The following is a 12,409-nucleotide window of genomic DNA, read 5'->3' as shown; positions in this document are numbered from 1 at the left end:
AGCACAAAGAGTTTAATTTGTCCTTCCACTGAAAAGCTGTTTTTAGAACTTCAAAGATATTTTTTCATAAACTACTATAAAGAATATCTTTTATATGTTCAGGTAAAACCTCACAGCTAGAAGGCTGTGGATAGGATGGGTTAATTGCCCATAGGTGTGTAAGTGGGAGAGTGAATGACACTCTTTCTCTATTCCAGCCCTGCAATTGGCTCGTGACCAGTGTACCCAGTGTATATCTCGCCTGTGGAAAGCATAAAACCATAATGTATGGAAATTATGCAATACAGGCCAGCAAGGGTTCTTCAGGTTTTCCCAAATTTGACATTCATCTTTTCATTCGTCTGTGACTGAAATGTATTACAGAAACATTGTCGCTCATTTTGTCAACCCAACAGACAGCGGATACTCTGCTAGTAATTGTTCTGGAGGAACAGGAAAAAAAAGAGAGGCTAATGGCTGCAAAGCACTTCAGCAAACTAATGCTTATGCTTGTATTATGTCGTTAGCAAAAATAATCCTGTTTGCATGAATGTCAATGGGTTATGAATCAGTTGCTGAAAATAAGAATGGATGTAAGAAGGCACTTGTGCAAACGTATTTCCTTCCTCGGCATGCAAAATGTTTATCATTGTGCAGGGAACATAGCTGTCTCATTGTTCTAATATTCAGCTGGATTTATTGAACTGTAAATATAAAGTGCTCATTCTGGTTTTCAAAAAGCACAGAAGTAATGCCCTGTGTTTGGAGGGTGCCTTTAAATTCTGCACGTACTTGATGTTAATCACACTGAAAAACTGTATAAATTTCTGCTGTTTTTCTCGGATGGCAAGGCAAACAGTTGGTGCTAAGTATTCTGCGCCAGTCCCAAAGAGCGAGGATGCCAACACTAGGCACTGATGTTGAGGAAATCCCAGGAAGCCTGTAGATAATCTCACATTTCAGTGTCATGTATGCATTCCTTTACTTTGAGGGTTGAAGTGAGCGAGACTTAGGGGGCACACTGACAGCCATATGATCAACAACTTTTATCTTATAAACAGAGTCCTCGACAAAGGCCGCAATTCTCCACAAGTCATAATGTTTAACTTGGTGCCTGGTTCTTCAAAGAGTCCTACCTGTTACTTATCTACTTCTGCCAAAAGAAGGTTCCCTCGGGAACGGGGCGATTCATGACACTGAGCAGATGCCGTCTACTGCACACGCGCGCGCGCTCGCACATTCACACGCACTGGCAGGCACGCTTTTCCTCTCTCAGATTGATTAGAAAGACGCATGTGAGCACAATCCCCAGCGGAAGGAAGGCGTTTAAACCGCTGAGCTATCCTCTGTCACATTGGCCGTTCTCAGAAGCCTCCAGGACAATGCTGCTGCTGCTGCTGCTGCTGTTGTGGTTTAATTTTCTTGCCTGTGATACCATGATGCAAAAGTGGGGTTTTTTTTTTAGTAACGTTTGGGGATTACGCCCAAGCATAGGGACGGTGCTATAGCTATTCGGGGTTTGAGTTTGATTACAAAAGCTCTTAGCATGCAGTAGGTGAAGCTCACAGGAATTACTGCAGCAGGAGATAAACAAGATGATTTTTAGCCGAGACTCTCCGCTTTAGGGCGAACACAGATCCGTCTTTGCTGCCGCATTCAGAACTCGGGACTCCATCGGGAGGAGGAAAGCTCAGGTGGTGTTGCTGAGCCCACTGGAGGCAAGGGAGGCGAGGGGGGGGGGGGGGGGGAGGGGGGGACTAGAAACGGGACTCAAACTGGAGGTTTTCCAAAGGTTTTATGGCTTTTAGAATCACTTCTTTTGTCCACAGGGACAGCCAAAAACCATAAAAGTTGCCGGTGATAGTATTATCTTTAGTTTACTGGTTTAAAGTCCCACGTTTGACTCAAGCCCCACGACTCATCCAGACCGATGCTGCGCGCCAGCTTTCATCAAAACACATTCCTGTTAAGCCATACGATTGGGTGGTCCAGCCCAACACGGGGTTTTATAATTTAAACACATTACCAGCCGCCACCATTTCATGCACTGTTACCAGGTGGTGGTCATTTCAGATCAGGCTGTGGTAAAAAAAAAAAAAATTACGACAACAAGTAAAGAGGGTTTGAACTGCTGGCAGTACAGCTTTTAGGGCTCTATGTTCATGAGCCACAGTGCATGCACAGCTCAACATGCTCCCTCATTAACATGAAGCCTCAGTCCTGGAGGGATGATTAAGCCGTGGCTGGAAGAGCTGCCAACTTTATTAATTAGGATACTATAAATGCCATAAAATAGTAATGATTGGAGTAAGAAAATGTTGATTTGAGATTAATATCATATGCACAGTATTAATAATATATATTATATATATATATATAATTCATCAATTCATTAATCAATTGTCATTCATATGGTCTACAGTAATAGGATACTACTACTACAAGTAGTGCAAGTGTCCAAGTCACTTTCAGGATGACAATGATAATACGATAAATATTTTGTATTCTTTAGAAGTTGTTGAAGTTATATTGACAATAAACACAATTTAAATTGATGGGTGGGCAAACACTTGCCTGCCATTCAACAGCTACCAATTAGTTTGCAGTCAATTTAATCATTTACTTAATCATGATTGTCTTTTCTTCCAATACCAACAGCCCAGGAGCCTGTTTGAAGAGCCTGATTCTCAAAATTGCTTGTGAGCATAACACGGATTGTGTGCAACTATAACGGCCAACCAGTCAAAGGTTTGGACAGATTGTCGCATTCAATTCACAGGGAAAGTGTGTGCAAACTTTGGACTTGTACTGTACGGAAAGCGATTACCAAGAAAATAAATACTTGTGACATGTGACTGTACTATATCACATTCATTGTGTGTATCTGTGTGTGTGTGTGTGTGTGTGTGTGAGAGAGAGAGTAACAGTCTCTGTCGCCCAAAGTGGGAAACACGCGGATGAAATGAGTGTGAAGTAAGTGTGTGTAGTGTTACAGTAAAAGTTAAATGCATGCTACCCCCATAACTCATCTGGATCCCCCTCTTAAATGCTCAACATAATTTAGGTAAATTATGACATTGTTTTTGTTTCAAAAGTACAGTTTAGTCTCACGTTATTGTATTAGTGGGGTTGTGCAACTGAGAGCCGTGCTGAGTTACTGCAGGGTCTTCTGAGAATGCTTTACGCCGCCATCATTAAGATGGAGCCCAATGATAATCAGTCTGACTGATTATGTTAGTAGTGTCTGGCAGTGACCTCACTCTCTAAGAGAGTACGGGCCCAAAAAACAATGTCCGGATTCCCGGCAATCATTTGGAGCTACTGTGAATAAACAATACCCTTACTTACACATGTGTGCATCTGGAATCATTTTTGTTAGAGCCATAGAGTTTCTTAATTTTCTTTATAGTTGCTAGTATTAAATAATATATTTTGAGGTCAAAATAAATCATTGTTGAAACCCCCTCATTTCTATCAAAGTCCAGTTTTAAAAATACATTTAGACTATTTTGCTATTTTTAGGAGGCAAGAGGGTCTATACTTACAGTATAATGAGCAATGGAAAGGACCACATCTGCAGATTCTGCTTTTAGTGGTTAATATTTGGAGTTATTATGTTTTGAAAAGGAGCTAGTTTTCTGTTTTACATAAATATACTAAATATATTTTTGTTTTTGAATGTTTGCTGTAAAATAAATAAGATATACTAGGACTAGGGCTGTAGAAACTGCAGTCATTCTTTAATAATCTCTATTTTCTGACATTTAATATACCAAACACAGAAAAAAAGACAAATAATTGTCTTATTAATCTATCATATGAAGTGGTTGCTATTTACTGAAGTTTGCGAACATATTAAAAAAAAAAAGTCTGAGCCACAACAACAATAAAAAATGATTGCTTTCCTGCTGTTGTGATGTAGCGTAGTGATGCATAGAGTCAACTGCTGCACAGCCTTATGCAGCACCCTGCTCAATTGCATCTTTCTCAGTCTCTCAGTGACATTTTGTTGCTATAAAAGATTTTTTTTTTTTTTTTAGCAGAAGGCAATCGTCTGTCAGTCTACGGACAAAGAAAATATCAATTTTGTCCTGGTTCCCTTGAGGTGGGTCCCTCATTTTCTTGTCACTGGTGTCCCGTATTTGCCAGCTCTCTCTTTTGCCTTTCACACACACCCATTTCTTATTCTCTTATCTTCAGCCAGCATCCTTCCAATTGTGATCATGTGAAAAGGATCTGATATGAATTGAATGGCAAAGGGGAACGTTTTGCTCTCCGGCTGCCTATGAAATCCCACCTCATTCGGCACAGAGAATCCCCCGATTCTGCACTCAAGTGTTGGTATCTTCAAATTAAACATAACATATTGATTAGTGGAGCCTTTCAGGGACAATGTGCTACTAGAAATGCTCCCAATTAAGACCTAATTTACAGCAAAAAAAAAAGGAGGGCTGGAAGAAAGGAAATATCTTTGTCAGTCCGTCCAGGGATTTACCGGATGGACAAGACTTAACACAAATGCAATCGACCCGATTACTTTGGAGAGCTTCTAACTTTGCCTTATGCATCCACTCCGAACTGTGTAACTGGAAATAACAAAGTAGTCCAATGCAAAGTGTTTTAATAATATCTTTAAAATGAAACTTGTATTATTGGTTTAGTGTGTCCACGTTTTGTTTTAAGAAGCCTTCTGTTTGCTGGCTTTCTAATGTAATAGACTACATCTGTAATTTTTCACTTTTAGATGGTTTTCTGTAAATCATGGATGCTGCTCATTTGTTCTATTTTCGGCTTCTGTTATTCCGTCTCTACCAGGGATCAGGTCTCTATTCCTACCAGTGTGGTTTGACAAACCACCTCCATGGACTTGAAAATAAAACGTGTGATAGACAACAGACAATCGACAGCAGTGATGTGGTGTCATGTTGTCCCATTGTTGCAACTGCAGATTGATTTGGAAAGCCAGCCGACGGAGGCTCGCTGTGATGGATTTCCCAAAATCCTTCCAGTTTCAAGTCAATGACTTTCCTGATGTTCTGCAATAAATAGCACCAAATGATGCCTGGAGGGTTATAGGAAAGCAAACTCTGTGGTAGGCTTCAGGGAAATGATTGGCACTAATTTAAGGTTAATGGACTAATATCTGCTGGTATGGCGCTTAAGTGCATTAAAACAGTTGAAGCTCATTTTGCTGTTTCTGGAAGGAATAAAATCTTTTTCATGTTATCTTAATATTAAAGTCAAATGTGAAACATGCTGTATGGGAGAACAAAATGTTGCACGCTGCACATTAGTTGAAACAAACAAAAGAACATCAACTCGTCAGCTAGCCAAACAAACTGTGATGGAAGAGCAGTCGGCCGTAATTGATTAGTTTCATAACTGCCAACAATTTCTCCAAATGAGTTATTGCACATAGTGGCTGTTAATTGTTTACCGTTAGTTTTCAAAATAGACAAAAGCCTCGTAACAATAACTTTTAATTATCACAGTCGGTAAATGTCTTCATATTTAGAGTTCTGAGGTCGGGCGCTGTTCCTGTTGCACGCTCTTCAGGTGGTTGCACGATTTGCGTTGCGTGGCGTCATGTGCTCTCGCATAAAGACATACATTCAAAGGAAAACAACCCCCCCCCCCCCCCCGTGAGGCGCTGCCACTGACCCCGCTAGGCTGTAAACACACGCCTGCCTGCGTAGACGGTTACATCACTTGTTCCATGCAGAGTTTTTATTAAGCCGCCACATCAACAGTGAAGCGCTGACATACACATCTGAAGCTTGTGAAAGGAAGTTCCTGCTGGTGGGCTGTTGGCAGGCAAAAGAATTTACAAAAGCAAAAGACAGACGCACTGTCTCCTGCGAGAAAGGGGAATATTTTACCCGTTAAGAGCCGGCCTTACGGCACTGTGGGCCCCTGTTGCCATGGCAACAGGAGCTGGGAGTTTCCGTCGGGTTGGCTGGTCACCGGTGGGTGATCTCAGGAGATGAGAGGGGGGCCCGGAGAGGGGAATGCAACCTTGCTGCCACCACCTTCAACCTGGGCTTACTTAACACTCCGACGGGCGCTCCCTCGCTTTCGCCGTCAGGCCCGAGGTGTCGCACCTGCCCTTCATGCAAGCGCCCATAGCTGGGTCACGAGCAAAAAAAAAAAAACCCACTTCACGGTGTGTGGAATATTTACCGGGGCAACAGTGATTGTGCTGAATTATGATACGGTAAGCACCAGCTGGAGCACTTATGTAGACACTTGATTGGAGCTGCTTTTATCTGCACAGAAACACTTTCACCCGTGACACCTTATCTCACCTTTGAGACCATTTAATATTCCACCCAAAGCCACATTTCCAGCGATTCCCTATTTCCTGTCTGACATAAACACACATATTTCATCCTGACACTCTCCTCCTAACGCGCTGTGTCTCGAATGTGCGTAGTCCACCATCTGTCCTGTCCGTTCTCAGTCTCCTCTCATTAGACTATTAAAATCACCAGTCTAATAGACCACCTACTCACCCACCACCACCACCACCACCACTGTGCAGCCTTGATAGCCGGAGCTTTGACTAAATGGAAGAGCAGACCTTGACATAATCCTCCTCTTTGTGTCAGAGCTAGACACAACATCTCACAGGCAGAAAGACCGCTAATCCGACACACCAAGGGAGACGATTTCGGCGGACGAGGGTATGTGTGTGTGTGTGTGAACAGGTGACAGGTGATCTGTCACCCGGGGGAACCTGTGGACACTCGAGGCAGAAACGACGTGAGCGCTTCGGATGCTGTTGCAGGTGTCTGTGGAGACTCACTCTTGACAGTGGCAGTCCTCGTGCAGTTGTAGAGAATGGCGAGCTCTCCGAACACCTTTCCCGGCCCCATGGTGCAGAGCTTCAGACTCTCCTTCGTCACCTCCACCTTCCCGTCTGAAAGATGCAAAGAAATACAGGTCGGCCATTAAGCATATTTGAGATTCAAATGATCCTTTCATTTTCCCGCCTGATTACCCAAGTGTGAGAGTCCCGGGCTACATTTAATAAGAGCGGCAAAGGAAAGTTTCCGTGAGGAAATGGAGTGGATGATAGGTGACTGGGGGCTTTTCTTTCATTTTTGGGGGCACCCAGCCAGTGCCATTGATTCACTGGGCTGGAACGAAATAAGATTATTTCAGTGGGGAGTTTTCCGAGGGCTACTGGGCTCTTTCCAAGCCTGCATGTGGTGTTGTACCACTGTGTGAATATTCTGCTAAAGGCTTAACACTCTAATTACGGTAAGGACTGGTAAATTCAAACACAAAGAAAGAAGACGATACAATATCATCACCGCAGTTTGCATTGATTCAGATAGTCACCATTAAGATCAGGTGAATTTCTGCAAAAAAAAACATTTTAATGCTTTATTTATATTATTATTTATTCATGTACATATTATATATTCCTATAACAATCGTTTTTTGCAAACAAATCACATTTAAAATAAAACGTTTTGAAGTAGAAACATGCTCCCACAGCAAACCTACGCACAGAAAGCTGCTTATTGGTCACTGGAGGTCGGAGAGGAGCCAACGTGCACACTTCCTGAAAGCTACGTCCTGTCGGAAAATGTTCTTTATTTTTTTTTCCCCCATAGTTCTGTCACAACTGAGCAATACTATGGTGAAATGTACAAAAAGCAGAGCGTAGGAATCTCAAGCACTTTATCCCACGTCATAGCGCAGCTCTTCTCTGGGTGCCGTCCGTTCATGTCTATGAATCAAGATTCTTTCATGTCTGATTTTCGCAGATGGTCCTTGTTTCCAAAGTTCACCAGCGAACAAGTGATTTCCATTTCCTGATTAGCTGTCCATTTCCTTCACTGCAATCACACTAGGACGTACTCTACTTTACGCCCCAAATCTGCACATGGATAAGAGACCAACATACATGAAGGTGTCTGTATATCTGCTGCGTGTTCGGTAACGTTCAGCCCGGAGATCCTGCATCCTTTAGGGGCACCTTTGCCCATGTGACAGGGGGTTGGCTGCTCCCACTGTGTTTAGAAAAAACCTCGTCATGCATGTCCACTTTCCTGGAAACGCAGGATTCCAGCAGGACCATAACCCGGACTCCCAGAGAGCAAAAAATCCCAAAGAAAACAGTTAAAGTCGGCCCGAGGCTGCTGGTGAGACATCTGTCTGATAATAAGAGCAGGCGAGTCATCCAAGGAGGAAACAGTCTGACACTTTGTCTTGTTGCAGAAGGCTGTGAACTCCTGAAAGCTTGCCTTGTGTGAGGACAAATTATTTTATCCTCTTTGCGTTTTCCACCTAATTAGGACAATAGTGCAGCTTTTCCATTGTGGTAAACAACCAACACGTGTTCCATCAACACCCTGAATGAAACACGCTATCTTCAGCTCTTATACTGTGTCACTATCTTACTGGCTACTTCCCTGCTTTTATAGCTGCTCAGCTGTGACAGCATTTGTTTTTTTGGTGTGTTTCAAATATAAACTGAGTCGCTAATTCTATTTTTCACTCCTTTCGAAACAAATTCATGTTCCTGCTTCCATGAGCCTAAAATAGAAAACGTCCTGTGCACATTGGGACTTTGCTCAGGAAAGAAGGGATCTAAAACGTGTCATAAAGCTGAATGCATTTTACTTGCGTCAATGAGGCTTAGCTAAGTCTAAGATGTCTATTATTATTGAGGTTGTTTTGCTGCAACATCCACAACAGCCATTGAGAATCTATTAGCCCAGCAAATATGTGCGAAACCCATCAAAGGACTGTGAGGGGTGTTGAGATGATGATTTCAGTCGTCACCTCCTAAAGCCCCTGAGCCTGTATTACAAACTCCAAAAAAACGGTGTAACAGAACAGATAGAGAATGGATGATGACTAGTAAAGAAGGAAAATGGCAAATCCATCAGAAGTAACTTGGATTTTCTTTTTCAGGAGAAAGATACAAAATAGATGCAATGTTGTTTGAAAGTTTGGATTGCCTGCAACAAAAGCTTGATGTGTTACAGTCTGACAGCTGAGACGGCTAATAATATGTTTTGAATTGCCTTTCATGCATTTAAAGGTTGTAGAATTCCCTTTTAAAAATAATGTAATTTTTCGAGAATAGCTTTCCAAAGAAAGACATGTTTTGTACATGGAGAACAAAACAAGGTTCAATTAAAAGTAAAGGACTAGACAAGGATCCTCCTGAAACTGGATAAATTAGATCATAATTTGTAAAAAAGCTTTGCATTAGAATGTGTGCAAACTTAAAGTCAAGCTGGCTGGATAATTACAAAGTGTGCTGCTTAAGCAATTTATTTAAAGTTATTTTAAAGCATCGCAACGTCTATAGAAAACAAAGGAGAACATACTATGGACTGAAATATAAGAAAAGGATAAAGGCACTCAAAACTTTTTCAGTATATTATCAATATCGATAACGGCTGCCCTTTTCAAAAGGACACAAGACACACAGGAAGTGCAATGAAGGGCGGTCTGAGGTTTAATAACAGCAGTGTTTGCATATGGGTTTTGTGTAAAGACCAGAACAAACATGCATAAGGGGGAAAAACCTAACGCTTCACAGAGGACAATGCTCCCGACCTCCAGGTGGACGACCTTGTAATTAATCACTGAGAGAGGTGAGTAGTTGGAGCATCCTGATTCTTTTGGGTGACCCTGCTGCCTACAGGCTGCGAGTGCGAATTGCTGGGGGAAATGAAGTAATCCAATTATTAAATGATTTGCAACACAGCAAATAAATGATTGTTCAGAGGTTCCCACGAATCCATCCACACATGTGAACATGTGATCCGCCTCATTTCCTGCTTCATCCCGCTTTCTTTATTAGAATAGCTCCACATTCACGTGTAATTCACCGCTCACGTGCCGGCTCGACTCAAATCTCATTCAAATAGCTGCACCACAGGCAAACACACGCCTTCTCAGACGGCCGATCTGATACCAGAGAACAGGAAATTTACATCTCACAGGGCCATTTAGCAACAGCTGTTTACTGTCCTGTCTACAGGCAAATTCAAAACTCTGAAAATATCACCTGTATAACCTTTCAATGTGTCCCAGCATGTATGCTCCCCCTGTGGTGGTGGAGCTGTGTTAATAGCTGATCATTTGAATGCACACAGCGGGGCATTGGGACAGACGGATGAGGCAGACTTCCCTCTGGCTGAAGACCACATGACGACTCTGGCTGCTTCCCAAATCAAAAAAAAAAAAGAAATCCGCTGTCTTCTGGGCCTGGCTTTACCTCACGCTGGTGCTGCAGACCTCACATATTAAAAGTTAACGCAGATATGCTCCTTCGAACCCTTTGACAGGAGTGATTTTAATAATTCTCTACGATCCAAAGGATGTCTGACCAAATTCAAACATTATTTCTACCAAGAGGAATTTTAGACTAAACGTGATCGCTATGATTAACAGTTGGAATCAAATTAAAAGGCATTTTTCTAATTAGTCTACTCAGTTATGCCTCTGTGAGCTGCATGGGACCAAAATGCTCTTAAAAGGGAATCTTTTTCCGCGCATTTCACACTGAGGCCATTAGGCCTCTTCTATAAATAAACCTTGGGTCAGGCACAGGATACAGTTTAATTCTTACTTCCTTCATTGACAGTTTTGATGTCTTCTAGCAGCACAAAAAAAAAAGACATCAAGAAACAGGATGCAAGGGAGTTCAAACTCCCTGGAGGATCCCATATAACCACTATCCCATCTTGTCGGGCCTCGTTCTCCGGCCACTGTTCACGGGTCTGATTTCCCGACACCACCCCCATCCATTAGAGCAACACTGAAAGTAGATCAAGCGCCAACATCATTGCCTCCTGATCCCAGTGGAAATGCGCGGTCATTACCACTGAGGGTTTCGGGGGGTACAATTCTAGTGAAGACACTTCATTAAAGGGGACATCAGGTCAGCGTCGCTGTGTCCGTGAGAAGAAGAAAAAAGAAAAAAAAGGAAACAGTTGAGTGTGACAGTTTGGATGCTTTTGTGGTGGAAAAGCGGCGGGAGGGAGAGAACGCTGACGCTGAAAGCTCTTTTTGGTTGGAGGGTGGGATTCATCTATTCATCGGGGACTGGAACGGCCTGGGAAAATTTAGTTTAATAGTCAACATCTGCTTCATAGAATGTGTTGAATTGATTTGGTTTCATAGACCTCACACATTCAAACGTTTGACTCAGACGGGGCTTTGATTTTGCATCTGCTCGGAGGTGTTATTTGTGTTTTGTTATCAAAAGTACCCGATGTGACCTATAACAAAAAAAAGAAAATCCACTTTTGAACAGAACAGCTACGTAGTCAGGGAAAATGGCACACAAAGCCGTCAAAAAATAAAAAATAAAATATACAAGACGACAGCCAAAGCTCTTTGTAGTTATTCAGACAGCTGGATATAAACAAATATTTTGGTTTGGTTTTAAGCTATTTAATGGCTCATTATATTGAAGCACTTTCGCCCGAATAAATCTTTCTCCTGATCACAGAACTGAGACCACGCAGCATTCAGGCGGAAAGCACGCGTTGTGTTCAACAAAGTATACGTGTTGTAACCAACAGCAAAACATAACACAAAGAAAACGAAAAAGAGCGACATCCCCGCTGCGCTATTAATCAGCGGAGAGAAAAAGGCTGAAAATGAAAGTCGTTGTTTCCCAGAATCTCTGTGTGTATAACTGCATGCTGAAACAATACACGCAGCAGGAGGATGCCTGGCTGATGACAGCCAGCGTTTGAGGGCTGTTTACTTTGACTCGTGGAATGCAAATGTTGAGAAACTTTCAGACACTGAGTTGTTTCCTGTGTCGCTGACAGTGTGCGGCGGCTCGGTGTGGATTTTGAACGGCGAGCAGCAGGAGGGTGCAACAGCTAACGTGCAAGCCGGGAAAAAAAAAAAGTAACTTTTCCAGTCGGGCCCTAGAGTCACGAGGGAAGACGTACATCTGCAATAGGGCCTGTCGATGTTCCACCTTCGGGACGCGTGCGTTGTGAAAGTTCAGACGGACAGAAACAAGAAAACGTCTCTCTAACTCTCGCGTCTTCCTTCCGTTGGTAGGAGAGCGTGCTGCAGCTGTACCCCGAGTTAGCAATATAGCTTCAATTCAATACTGGGAATTTGACCTCGGCGGCCTGCCCTCACTCCCCGCCCCTGCAGGATCGGCAGACCCTCCTCGGCCGCTGCCGCTTGCAAGGGTCGGAGGCAGCGCTTCCCCAGCGGGCCGTGACTCCTGCGACTGGGGTTGGCGCTGGATGAATTTGAGTCAACTCAAATTACTGCAAATTGCTGCTGTGCTCGCGGCTGGATGAGATGAAAGTGTGGGTTGTTTTCTCCTTTCTGCCCCTTTGAATTTAGACTGGTCAGTGGTGGCTATCGAGGACTACAGGCAGGTGTTGTACAAGGATTTGCTTGTTTGCTGAGATGTTTTTTTCTA

The 12,409-nt window shown here is 42.9% G+C and overlaps 1 protein-coding gene across 2 annotated transcripts in view; it reads right to left on the bottom strand.

Annotated features, from left to right (window-relative positions):
- LOC119214369 (cGMP-dependent protein kinase 1) overlaps nucleotides 1-12,409 on the bottom strand; it is a 70,686-nt gene that overhangs the window by 39,334 nt on the left and 18,943 nt on the right. For both annotated transcript variants that reach the window (XM_037466102.2, XM_037466101.2), the window contains exon 3: nucleotides 6,785-6,898. In XM_037466102.2, coding sequence (XP_037321999.1) covers nucleotides 6,785-6,898 — 114 coding nt within the window. The remainder of the gene's footprint in view (nucleotides 1-6,784; nucleotides 6,899-12,409) is intronic.

The sequence above is a fragment of the Pungitius pungitius genome, chromosome 13 (assembly GCF_949316345.1).
Source record: "Pungitius pungitius chromosome 13, fPunPun2.1, whole genome shotgun sequence".
Classification (NCBI taxonomy): Eukaryota; Metazoa; Chordata; class Actinopteri; order Perciformes; family Gasterosteidae; genus Pungitius; species Pungitius pungitius.
Note: the sequence above shows the minus strand (reverse complement) of the source record. Positions and strands in the feature narration are given on the sequence as shown.